Source organism: Hordeum vulgare, chromosome 7H (genome assembly GCF_904849725.1).
Source record: "Hordeum vulgare subsp. vulgare chromosome 7H, MorexV3_pseudomolecules_assembly, whole genome shotgun sequence".
NCBI classification, from domain to species: Eukaryota; Viridiplantae; Streptophyta; class Magnoliopsida; order Poales; family Poaceae; genus Hordeum; species Hordeum vulgare.
Window position 1 is genome coordinate 101,590,206 of NC_058524.1, and position 13,531 is coordinate 101,603,736.

Genomic DNA, 13,531 nt, shown 5'->3' on the forward strand with positions numbered 1-13,531 from the left:
GGAGGTTGAATGTTTTAGGCCTTGCTTGGAAAGCCTCATATCTATACCTAATAATAAAGAGGCTATTGCTTTTGTTGGAAAACCCACCACGTTATTTTTATTAAAAAAACCCTGTAATTTTTGTTATTCAACCCGCGTTCTATCATTATTTTAATAAATCAAAATAATTATAAAAATATTAAAAACGTGTGGTTTTTTTTCTCTCGTTGCAACGCACGTGCCCTTTTGCTAGTACGAGATGTAAATAAAATCCCCGGTTTAAAAATCACCGGTCAGTCGGTCACCACCAATAGCGCCTCTCCGGTAGAAGGGGCGGCGAGCGACACCTCCAGTAGTCGCTATAGCCGTCGCTAAAAGCCAACAATACCGTCTGGTCGTCACAAGGAAAAGCACCAACACGGCCGAGTCCATGGGCACCGCCCGGCTGCGGTGGAGGCCGTTCAAGTCCTCCTCACCGGCTTCCTCCGCCTCCGCGTCTTCGTCGCCGTCCTCGTCGTTCACGGCCACTGTAGACCCGCCGGCGGAGTTCCTCTGCCCCATCTCCGGCACGCTCATGGCCGATCCCGTCATCGTGCCGCCGGGCCAGACCATCGAGCGCGCCTGCATCCAGGCCTGCGCCGCGCTCGCCTTCTACCCGCCCGCCGTCGCCGGCCTCCCGTCCTCCCCCCTCGTGCTCATCCCCAACGTCGCGCTCCGCTCCGCCATCCTCAACTGGTGCGAGCGCCTCGGGCTGCCCCACCCTTCCCCTCTCTCCCTCGACACCGCCGGCGACATCGTCCGCCGCCTCATGCCGCCGCGCCAGGAGCAGAGGTCGCAGGTGAACCACGGGTCGGCCCCACAGGCACAGCCACAGGCCTCCTCCGTCCGGACAAGAAACCGCTACAGCGTCGACTACAGCGCCGGCGACGGCTTCGTGCAGGAGCCGAGGCAGGCCGGCGGCTCGCTGGAGGAGGAGGTCATGGCCGTGCTCGGCGCGGACGGCGCCAGCCCCGCGGAGCAGAAGGCGACGATGGCCTCTCTGCGGCAGGCGACGCGGGAGAGCAAAGAGATGCGGACGCAGCTCTGCACGCCGCGGCTGCTCGCCGCGCTCCGGCCGATGCTGCTATCCGCCGACGCCGGCATCCAGGTCAACGCGGCCGCGGCCATGGTAAACCTGTCGCTCGAGGCGGAGAACAAGGTACGGATCGTGCGGTCCGGAGCGGTGTCGCCGCTCGTCGACGTGCTCCGGGTCGGCCACCCGGAGGCGCGCGACCACGCCGCCGGCGCGATCTACAGCCTCGCCGTTGAGGACGAGAACCGCGCGGCCATCGGCGTGCTGGGCGCGATCCCGCCGCTGCTGGAGCTGTTCTCGAGCGGCGGGGCGGGCCACCGCGCGCGCCGGGAGGCCGGCATGGCGCTGTACCACGTCTCCCTCGCCGGGATGAACCGGTCCAAGATCGCGCGCACGCCGGGGGTGGTGCGGACGCTGCTGGCCACGGCGGAGGCGCGGGACCGCGGGAACGACGCGGACGCCGCGGCGCTGCGGAAGCTCTCCGTGATGGTGCTCGCGAACCTGGCCGGGTGCCCGGAAGGGAGGGCCGCGCTGATGGACGGCGGCGCGGTGGCCGCGATCGTGGGTCTCATGCGCAGCGGCTCGGCCGCGCCGGGCAGCGCGGAGGAGGAGTACTGCATATCGGCATTGTACGGGATGAGCCGGGGCAGCCTGAGGTTCCGCGGGCTGGCGCGCGCGGCCGGCGTCGAGGCGGCGCTGATGCCGGTGGCCGAGAGCGACGGCGGGGTCGGGCGCGACATGGCGCGGCGCACGCTCCGGGCGATGCGCGGGGAGGACGACGAGGTGGCGCTGACGGCGTCAGGGATACTCGGGAGGGAGTGGGACGACGCGAGCGTCGTGTCGGAGGGGATGGTGTCGCTCCGGCGGCCGCCGCACCACCGGAGCAACTACGCCGGGCCGTCCGGGTCAAACACGACCCAGTTCTGACAAAGTCAAAAGTCTCCGCTAGCCCCCCACGCTTCTGTTCTCTTGTTTTTTTTAAAAAAAATACTTCTCTTCTCTGCTCTTGTTTATTCAAGTGTTTGGAGCAACTGCATTCACCATTCGTGATTTCTTTTGGTGAATTCTTTTGGCGGAATTTTATTGGGTCTATGTAGGCGTTGATCTCATCTGTGATTATAATTGTGATTAAAGAAGAAACTGGTGTCATATTGGTTTTTTTCCCATCTATCTATGATTCTGTATTACTTCCTTCTGTAAAAAAATATATAAGTTCGTGCTTTAGGCCTTGTTTGGAATCATAATAGATTATAATAATCTGGATTATGAAGATAGATTATATAATCTGGTTTATAAAAATAATCTAGGTGGACATGTTTGGAGGTCAGATTATATAAACTGTAATCCAGGTTTTATATTGTACAATGACATGTATGTCCTTTGTTTTTTAACTGCAAAGGTAATAATCTAGATGAGCATGTTTGGAGAACGATGGCGGTGGCAGTAGGTAATTATCTCCAAGTTTCCAAGGGTGATGGGTCATTAGTAATCTATAATTTGATTTTAGCTGGGGTAGAGTAGATTATGAGTTTTTAATAATCTGTCCATCTAATTTTTATAAACTATAATATAATCTGTCCTGTTTGGAGACATAATAGATTATAAAAACCGGATTATATAATCTGAGTGTATCTAAACAGGGCCTTAGTTATCTATAAACGCTATTATACTCCGGTTGCTTGAGCTGATTCCGGAGGGAGTACTACATTTAATCAGTCCCTAATTCACTCTTCATGAGCTGATTTCGGAGGGATTGCTTGAGCGTTTGGCTGGTGTTGCCGCCTGATGCTTTGCTGACCAAATACACTTGTGTTATAAGATCCAGAACACGACCACTTTACTTTCAAATTGTGCAACGAAATTCGTATTTGCTGCTCGATCCAGCTGCGTTCAAGTCAGAAATCACAACCTTTGAACTGAGAAAAGAAAACATATTTTGAACACAAGTTGCAGGCCGAGCAGCAGAGAAAAATCTGGTTTAATTCTTGCAATAAACAGCGCCTAGTTGCAGGAACAACAGATAGATACCGGTCCAATGTCAACTATAGATAATCTATTCAACAATACACAACTCAGCTCGAACAATTCAACACGTTGGCGCATGCCAGAAGGATCCGAACGAAGACTTCGTGTAAATCACCTATTTCATTGAACGATGTACTATACTATATATTCTAGTAAAATAATCTGTGAACTGCAAATGCAATTCGGCTCCCAAGAGCACGTGCTCCTGCCCATGAAAAATGAATTTTGAAATGTCAAAAAAATCCCAATAAAATATTTATGTGTTCTTTGTCACATCAAATGCTACCTAAATTTTTTTAGGCAAAAACGTTAAGCATTTTGGCATGTGCCAAAAAACAAAAACAAATTGAACACCAATTGTTACACCAAAATGTCACACCCAAATTTATTTATTTTTACCGACACACCACTACTTTGTTTCGCATCCAAATTGTCAAGCACGCTTGCGACACTAACACGAAAATTTACAAAAAAAAAATTTTGAAAACATATACTCTCTCCGTCCCAAAATAAGTGACTCAAAAATGACTTAGTTTTGTATTAATTTTAGTATAAAGTAGAGTCATTTTTGAGTCACTTATTTTGGGACGGAGGGAGTACTATTTTCTGTAAAGTAGATCTATATACATCCGAATATAGTCCATATTGAAATCTCTAAAAAGACTTATATTTAGGAACGGAGGGAGTAATAACTGTTGCTTTACACTGTCGAAACAAAATACCACCAATACAACGTAACCTCGCCCTTTGAAGTCTTTCAGTATTATGTCGACACAAAGACAATATTACGTGTTTATTTAATCGTAGGCCATTACAGTATGTACAGTTTGGACGTCTTTCAGAAAGCATAGGCAAACATGCTAAGGATATGGGTTTCAGCAGCATTCGCGCTCACAAGAACATCACTGAGCCCTGGTCCCTGTACAAATCAAAATGTATGTTAAGGAACATGTTCATAATGGGGATCTGCAAATATATAGGCATGAGAACATATTGTTTGTATATATGTTGTGAAACTCAGATTTGAAAGGTTTCGTCTAACTTACCTTCCATACTCAAGATACTGTGAAGGGGATATAGGTTTAGGACCCCCAAACCAGTCGATCAAGAATATGTTTTCGATTTCCAGTTTAAAGATCTCGAAGTGATGGTTCTTTGGCCAGCCTGTGAAACAACAATACATGTATGTTTACAGATAAGAAAAACACGTTACTAACTTATATTGGCTATATATATACAAGGAAAAGGAAAATATATCTGTACCCTCCATTTCAGGATGTTTGCTGAAAAGCGCTGTTTTGGCCAGATCCGCTTCAGGTGACTTATGGTCAACCATCTTCAACTGCAAGAGCAGTAAATGTTACTTCAGGTTGCAATTACAGTTCCTTTTAAGAAGTGTACACCACAGTGGTATCCGGTCTCCCCATCATACAGTCATATTCTATACATGTGCATTTTAGGAGGGATTATATAAAGGTGTTCATCTCCTCTTCTGCTTCAGTGCTTGATATTACATCATGATGAACTTGTCTTTTTTTTATCATCATGACAGATACTTTAAGAGCGATAGCTTGCCAGGCTCAAGCAAAAATGTTTGGGCATTAGAACAGATAGACCCAGTAGAATTTTTTGTTGGTTACAGCTATGGAGGCTAACAGCACCAAGTTGTCACTACGATGCTTCGAAGGTTGCTACTTCCATAATATGGTCAAGTTCCCCACTATACCCCTTCTTTCTACCAAATTATGAGAAAAATAAAAAGCTTCTATGGATATACTTATGAGAAGTACAACTTAGGATCCGAGACTATAAATGTGAGAAAGCACAAGGATAATATGATTCCATGACTACAACAAGCCTAGTATTAAGTGTGAAGATAGAAACCAGAAATAGAGCATTGAAATTCTGCCAAAGTTAAGCAAATATGTAACAGGGACATAAACAGAAAGTGAGCAATCATCTTATGATGTATGTATGTTGTTATTACCTTTCCGGTAAGAGTAAGTTTTGCACATGTTGGGTTTTCAGGATCAACCTTCCCACAGGTGCCAAGAGGGAACTCACTAAGGGTAAAGGACGTCCTTTCATCCTCCAATGCATCTCTTGCAGTGGGATCCAGAGTAGTCAGATAAAAGTACGGAATACCATGGCTCTCACCTGGTACCCCGTCACTATATGAAACTACATTGCTGTGTGCAGAATAAGCATGGAACTAGTTCAACAATCAGTCAATACTCAAGACAAAGCATTCACGATTAGCCAAAGTGCGTGAATTAGGAATTACCCAAACGGAGCGCCACTTAGATCACTTGATATTGTGCTGCAAAGAAAATGGCAAAGCATTAGTGAGTGCCGCAGTCAAATACACACTAATAATGCGATACTGAAGTATCACAATCATAGCAAGAACCAACCTAAAAGTCTGTTAAATCCCAGTTCTAAGATATCTTTCCTTATACACATACTGGAGATGGCGGTGATGTTCCGGTTGCAAGCCACCTAAAATAACCTATCTATGGGCAAGTGGAACTATCTTGCTATGATCTCCAGCTTTTGGTGGTTCTAAACATGTAATATGATTCTATACTTACAGTAGCGCTGTTTCTTAGTTGCTTAGTTTTCTGGTTTTTATTATTATTTCGGAGTCGATTCACTGTGAGTTGTGACCATCAATTTATTGTATGGACTATGGGGATTGAGTTGTCACATGATTGGAGTTATTTTGATTACTTCCCAGCAGAGCATGTGGTTCAAGCTAGTTGTTTGTAAAACCTAAAAACTAGAAGGTGGGCAGTACGTTACACATACTGAACTCAGCGTAACAAACACCGAAACCTGTCTGGTATTCTTTCAGCCTAGCATCGCTTGGTTCGTGCCAGATTCTACCCCTCAAATTCTGGAATACCCGAGTTAATTGGGTACTTGGGTGTCTGACGCCTGAGCGCCAATTCAGCGTCTCAGACGCTCTACAAAGGACTCCGATTCTCCAAAGTAGCGCAGCAATTTTCCAAACTAGGCCTCGAGCAATTACTAACTCGTACTTCAACTGCGGTTCAGTGGACACCCTGCCCAACTGCAATTCTGAACTGGCAAGAGCCAATTCGATCAAAACCGCGTGTTGCCAAAGAACTCGGTTACCATACAGGGGATCAGAGAGAGAAGGTGGGTGGTATTTGGTAGGTGGGGGGAACCTGAGGACGCCCCAGGTGTTCTGCGCGGCGAGCCACCTGGCGGTGGCCGCGGCCTCGGACGGGGCGGGCTTGCGGTTGCCGGCGACGAGGGGGCGGCCGGCGACGGCGGGGGCCGGCAGCAGGAGCGCGAGCAGGAGGAGGGGGAGGGCGGCGGCGAGGCCGGCAGGGGAACGCATGATTCTCTCCGTGTGGCTCGGTTGTCCTGTCGTGCGGGAGTGGGACTCGCTGCCCTGCTCGACGGCGACGTTTTGTAGGCCGTTTCCCGTTGCAGAAGATAAGGAGGACGAACAGAATACACGATCAGGATGGATGGGCTGCATTTACTCATGCGTATGAGTGTGGAACTTTTGGTCTGTCTGTTTTTTATGCAGCATGGGGGCCTGGAAAAGGGATCGAGATGGGGAATATTCATTTCTGAGCCTGCACTCAGTTAAAATATATTTTTACAAAAAAACCAGAAAATCAAAGAACTTTTAAAAAATGCATGGTAGATAATTTAATGCGTAAGGTGCGCTCTAAATTTTAGATTATTTGGACATACAAGTAGCTCTCAGAAAAAAGATAAATTAGATCCAAACAATACATGAACAGTAAATTTTTGTACAGAGCCTAAATTTGTCTTTTGAAGGGATGGGCCAAAGAAGAGATCGGTGAAGGTATGTACCGTCGGCTTGTTTTGGGTGTGTTAAATTACATGGGTTTTAGAACAGTGGGAGCTGAGCCCAGATTTGCTAGCTGAAGTGTTTCCTATTTGTATTTCATATTCTTTATTTTTTTTGCGTGTTTTCAAGTTTGTTTTAAAAAATACACAAATATGTTGTGTTGGATGATTTTTAAAAATAATGAACATTTTCTAAATTTGGTGTAAATTATATAAATTTCGTAAATAAAATGAAAAGGGAATTGATAAAAAAGGAGAAAAATATATAAAGAAAAACTGATGGAGAAAGGAAAATAAACAAACCCCGAAGAAGACTTAAAGACCCCCTGAAAAAGCGTTCCAAAACAATGGTAGCCAACAAACGAAAAAAATATTGTCTTGCCTCGCTTTGTTAGTGGGCCCTGGCCCACTATACACGCGATGGATAAATCATCGATAAGTTGACACAATGATTAACATATAGATTTTTCCAAGGGCATCTTTGGGGGCCTCCCTCATTTCTCTTCCAATTGTATACTAGTCAAAGGCATTTAATGGCAAGTTCATATGAACAAGATAATTTTGAATATACATTGAATACAAACTGAACACTTCTTCTTTTTTGTGAAAAATTGAGCAGTTCTTACAAGTATTGTTTTAGGTTTGTAATCTCATGTCGAGTTACAATGTTTGTGATAAAATTTGATTTTCATTAAATTTCCAAAATATGTCAAGACTCCTTTGGCTAGTTTAAAATTACATTTAGTATTCACAAGATACACCCCCCTCCACAAAAATATTCACAAGATAGTGGTTCATGGGATCATATTTTGTTCAGAAAAGGTCGTCTCCATGCATTCAATATCACTTGAAAGTATGGAATACAACCAAGGGTGTAGCTAGGGGATGATTGAACGACATGCAACACTCGACAAATACCTTTTCCAAAAAAAAAATCATCATGTATGGCCATATATACATCAAACATGTATAAGCATTGTAGCATCTTTTCTATGTGGAGTTAAATTCATGAAAAATAATGATGAACAACGTCATGAGTTCCTACCTGGGCTAAAATATGATTTTGGATTGAGAGACGGCCATACGGGCTTGAAGGTTTCTAATCGGGCTGGATGTAGTAGTCATGCTTCAACTAGAAACGCCCCGTAATTGCAAAGTTTGGGAGGACAAGCGTGTGGTAGGACGGTATCCTTGCCGTCCAACTGCGTTTTGGGATTCCTTTATGTCAGTTCACTGTCAACCTTTGTCTCCTATTCTTGCGCCTAATACATGGTGGGTAGAGAGGCTAAATTTTGTGTTTTGACCCTTTTCGACAAGTTTAGCAGGATCTGGCCTCGTTTGTCAAAAATTTCAGGATCTGACCCTTTTGCCTAGCGTCGGAGGGCATCGTTGTAGCCTAGCACACCCTATCGCCAGAGACCTCGGTGGTAGGGTGATGGTGGCAGACGGCCCGTTAGCTAGCGCTGACGTGGAAAATGGCCTACCGCTAGACCCCCTAGCGGTGGGGTACCTACACCTACTGCCAAGGACCCTAGCGGTAGGCTCGTGAGGCGGGTAAGGATGTGTGGGGTGAGTGGGTGGGCCCCCCATCCACCCATTCACCCTCATTCATTTTCTTCCCCCGAGCTCAGCCCCTTTCTCTTATCTCTCCCCCACCCAAACACCAACTAGATCCCACTCATTTGCTTGAGATTCTACCGGTGGATTTGGAGCATTTTCATCACCCAAGGTATCTCTGCAACTCCCCTCTTTTTGGTTGGTTGAAATAATCTATTGTGGTTGGTTTGCTCACTTGCTTGCAAACCCTAGCATTTTCTCAATTTTGTGATGAAGTTAATGAATATGATCCATTTAGGGTTATGTTTGTGTTTTGGATATGTATTGTGTGTGTCTAGCATTGTTGGTGGTACCTAGATCTAGTGCTGGGATTAGTGGTCATGTTAGGGGTTAGGGTTAGGGTTAAGGTTATGACTATGGATTACATATGACCATGTGTTTTCTTGATTGAATGGAATGAATATAAGTTATTTATCCAATATGCGCATAAAGTATGTTTTTGATCCATTTGAATTGCATGACCTATGGATGACTTTATTGTTTTCATTGTTCTTAGATGGATAGGCTCATAAATGTTCATTATTTGGACAAGGCGTCATTTATGAATGGAAATGACGATGAAGGGTAAGATGCTATGGTTTTTGACACAAGTCCAAGCTTTGATGATCTTGTAGTGAAAGTGAGAAGCATCTTACATTGGAATGACCCAATTGCTGAGGTTAAGATTATTGGGAGGTATGACGTTGGATTGGGAGTAAAGTCCCAATTAAAGAGTATGCACATCACCTCCCAATTGCATTGGAATGTGTAGAAGGAAAAAGGAGATGCATCACAAGATAAGTCACTTGAAATATTTGACACAAAGGTTGATGCTCCTCCACTCCAAATTGATTTGAACCACAATGTATTCTCCTCAATACATGATGTTAGTGCCGAGGTGTATGTCCCCAACTCTTCTAGCCGAACAACAAGTAGCCAACCACCAATCAAAGAGGTATCAATGCTATAGCCATTGTACTTTGAGATGATGTTGTTCCTCATGTTCAAGAAGATGCTAGTGGTCATGTTGGTGATGATGTGATTGTTTCTCAAGAGGATGCTTATGCGAAAGATGAAGAGATTCATTACAATCTCATTGGTAACTTGGATATCGTTGTATGCCAACAATACATGGACCATACCCTCCCTTATAATTGTATTGTGGGTATGGCTCGGATGATGAGGGTTTCGAGGAAGAATTACATGAGGATGGGTTCACGCCGCAAGAAAATCAAGTCTTCAAGAAGGTGATCGGTAAGGAAAGAGGGCCCTAGTTGTTTAGAGATGTTAGTCTTGCGGACAAGGCCGTTGTTGATGGTGGCATGAGATTGGGGTTGTTTGAGCCAACACCGTGCCCCAAAGTCGGTGATTCTCGACCAAGCGATGGGGGTGAGAATGCTCATTTGAAGAAAGGCATAAAATTTGGTTCTTTGGAAGAGTTCAAGATATGGTCGTGTGACTACTCCATTAAGAACCATAGGCCGTTTGTTTTTTGTCATTCCAACCAAGAGGTGCGCTACACCATGAAATGTGACAAAGAATGTTGCCGTTGGAAGGTCTGTGGAAGAAAAACAATTCAAGAAACCGGCTAATGGGTGTTGAAGAGTTGTGTTGCCACTCACTCATGCATGTTGTCGGACAAGGCCGACCGAAGCAAGGGACACCGTCAACTCATGTTTGAGTATCTAAAATACAATTTGAATCATATGTCACATGATCCAACCGTGAAGGTGAAGTTTGTCATGACTTTGGTGGAGGAACGATTCGGGTAACCAGTCAAGTATGGGAAGGCATAGATGGCCAAGGCAAACACTATTAGGATGTTGCGTGGTGATTACGAGGCTGCATATAACATTCCCCCGAAGATGTTGGGAGCCATTGGTAATCGGAACCGGGGCATGCGACATCGGGTCGAGTCAATTAACAAAGTGTTTCGATGTGCCTTCTCAAGCTTTGGCCAATGCATCAAGGCATTCACGCATTGTTGCCCGGTCTTGTCTATAGATAGTAAATTATTGACTGATAAATACAAGGTCACATTGATGGTGGCAATGGCCCACTCATCAAATGATAATGTGATGCCTTGGTGCCTTCCGAGCATGATGACAATTGGGAGTGGTCCATGGATCATTTCAAGAAAAAGGTGATTGGCAAGAGAGAGCTATGTATTATATCGGAAGGCCATCATGGGATTCTCAAAGCAATAGACATTGAAATTCTAGGTCTTCCAAATCTTCAACACCGTTGGTGCATGAGACACTTTGTGGCAAACTTTTACCAGGTGAAAGGATCGATATGGTTGACTAGAGGGGGTGAATAGGAAACTCACAAATTTTAATATTTTCTTTTAACAAATTAAGTTGAGCAATAAATAGATTGTCTAGATATGCAACTAAGTGAGCAACCTATTGATACGTCTTCGTCGTATCTACTTTTCCAAACTCTTTTGCCCTTGTTTTGGACTCTAATTTGCATGATTTGAATGGAACTAACCCGGACTGACGCTGTTTTCAGCAGAATTGCCATGGTGTTGTTTTTGTGCAGAAATGAAAGTTCTCGGAACGTCCTGAAAATTTACGAAGAATTTTTCTGGAAAGTATGAAAAATACCTGCGCAAAGATCCACCAGAGGGGGTGGGCCAGTGGGCCACAAGCCCTGTTGCCGCGGCCACCCCCCTAGCCGCGACAACCAAGCTTGTGGGGCCCACGTGGCTCTATAAATTCACTTTCGCCCAGAAAAAAATTCAGAAGAGAAGATTTCGTCGCGTTTACGATACGGAGGCGCCGCCACATCCTGTTCTTCATCTGGAGGACAGATCTGGAGTCCGTTTTGGCCTCCGGAGAGGAGTAATCGTCGCCATCGTCATCATCAACCTTCTTCCCTCTCCAATTCCATGAAGCTCTTCATCGTTCGTGAGTAATCTATTCGTAGGCTCGCTGGGCGGTGATGAGTAGGATGAGATCTATCATGTAATCGAGTTAGTTTTGATGGGGATTGATCCCTTGTATCCACTATGTTCTCAGATTGATGTTGCTACTACTTTGCCATGCTTAATGCTTGTCACTAGGGCCCGAGTGCCATGATTTTAGATCTGAAATTATTATGTTGTCACCAATATATGTGTGTTTTAGATCTGATCTTGCAAGTTGTAGTTACCTACTATGTGTTATGACCCGGCAACCCCGGTGTGACAATAACCGGAACCACTCCCGGTGATGACCATAGTTTGAGGAGTTCATGTGTTCACCAAGTGCTAATGCGTTGTTCCGGTTCTTTATTAAAAGGAGAACCTTAATATCCCGTAGTATCCTTTTGGACCCCGCTGCCACGGGAGGGATGGACAATAGATGTCATGCAAGTTCTTTTCCCTAAGCACGTAGACAATAGATGTCATGCAAGTTCTTTTCCCTAAGCACGTATGACTACACACGGAATGCATGCCTACATCACATTGACGAACGGGAGCTAGCCACATATCTCTCCGTGTTATAACTGTTGCATGATGAATATCATCCAAACAAATCACCGACCCATTGCCTACGAGTTTGTCCCACTGCTGCTGTTACTTGTCTTGCTCTGCTGCTGCTGCTGCTGTTACTTGTTTTGCTCTGCTGCTGTTACTACTGTTGCTTGCTCTGCTGCTACTTGCTACTGTTGCTACTTGCTACTGCTGTCACTACTACTGTTCCTTGCCACTGCTATTACTCGTTACACTGCTGCTACCTGCTACAATTTTGGTACGCTGGTCGTTGACGGGAACTGACAATTTCCGTCGACGGGGAACTTCTGGCGCCATCGATACAATCGTTAGGAATAGTCTGCCGTCAACAGATCGTTTCTGACACTGTTGTTATCATACTACTTTGTTGCTGACTCTTTGCTTGCAGATACTAATCTTTCAGGTGTGGTTGAATCTGACACATTCAGCTGCTAATACTTGAGAGTATCCTCTCACCTCCTATTGGCGCGTCAACAAATTTGGGTCGAATACTCTACCCTCGAAAACTGCTGCGAACCCACGCACTGGTGGACCGTCAACAACATTCTTCTAGTTTCGTTGTCGGGGAGTGCTAGCAGCATTCTTCTGGTGCCGTTGCAGGGAAAGGTCCGTTGTCACACGGAGTCAGCATTTTTCTGGCGCCGTTGCCGAGGAGGTATTGCTATATTCTCTGAGTCACTTGGGATTTATATCTGCTGATCACTATGAAGAATCCGAAAGATCGAAAAACCAAAGTCTTGCCCTCAACTACGAGGGGAGGTAAGGATCTGCCATCTAGCTCTGCACTTGATTCACCTTCAGTTATGACTAAGTTTGCAACATCACCTCCTGCTAGAAATCTTGATATGTCGCCTGTGCTTGATGATGCTTATGATGCTACTATGCCTGATACTGCTAGAGATGCTATGCTTGATACTGCTAGAGATGCTATGCCTGATACTGCTAGAGATGCTATGCCTGATACTGCTAGAGATGTTATGCTTGATACTGCTTTGCCTGATGATGCTAGAGATGCTATGCCTGATGATGTTATGCTTGATGATGCTAGAGATGCTATTTTTCCTGATGTGCCACTAGGAGTGTTCCTTGATGCTCATATTGCTAGAGTTACTGCCAATGCTCGTGATGCTTCTGAAACTGCTGATACTATTGAGATAGAACCTGCTTTTGCTCCTGCTAGATCTAGCTCTCCTAGATATGAATTGCCTGATATACCTGAGGGTTACGTTATGGAGGGAGAGATAGCTGAGGATTTTCTTGCGTGTAAGGATGCCTATGACGCTGAGAAATTACTTCTCAAGTGGAAGGAAAAAAATCTCTGAAGGCTAGGATGAAATACGACCCGAAGTTTGCCACTTCACCTATCTTTATCACCGATAAGGATTATGAATTCTCTGTCGACCCTGAGATAATCTCTCTAGTCGAATCTGATCCTTTTCACGGTTATGAGTCTGAGACGGTCGTCGCCCATCTTACCAAACTACACGATATAGCTACCCTTTTCACTA

At 45.2% G+C, this 13,531-nt stretch overlaps 2 protein-coding genes across 2 annotated transcripts; one reads left to right on the forward strand and one right to left on the reverse strand.

The window, feature by feature from the left end:
• Positions 1–221: 221 nt before the first annotated feature.
• On the forward strand, positions 222–2,210 carry LOC123409895 (U-box domain-containing protein 40). The gene has a single exon (XM_045102769.1). The coding sequence runs from the start codon at positions 410–412 to the stop codon at positions 1,976–1,978; it is 1,569 nt and encodes a 522-aa protein (XP_044958704.1). The 5' UTR covers positions 222–409; the 3' UTR covers positions 1,979–2,210.
• Positions 2,211–3,721: 1,511 nt separating this feature from the next.
• Positions 3,722–6,623, reverse strand: LOC123412052 (protein CREG1). The gene is made up of 6 exons (XM_045105006.1): positions 6,268–6,623; positions 5,361–5,396; positions 5,064–5,265; positions 4,340–4,418; positions 4,123–4,240; positions 3,722–3,995 (listed from the first exon to the last, which is right to left on the reverse strand). Exons 1-6 carry the CDS (start codon positions 6,585–6,587, stop codon positions 3,968–3,970), a joined length of 783 nt encoding a protein of 260 aa, XP_044960941.1. The 5' UTR covers positions 6,588–6,623; the 3' UTR covers positions 3,722–3,967.
• Positions 6,624–13,531: the final 6,908 nt, after the last annotated feature.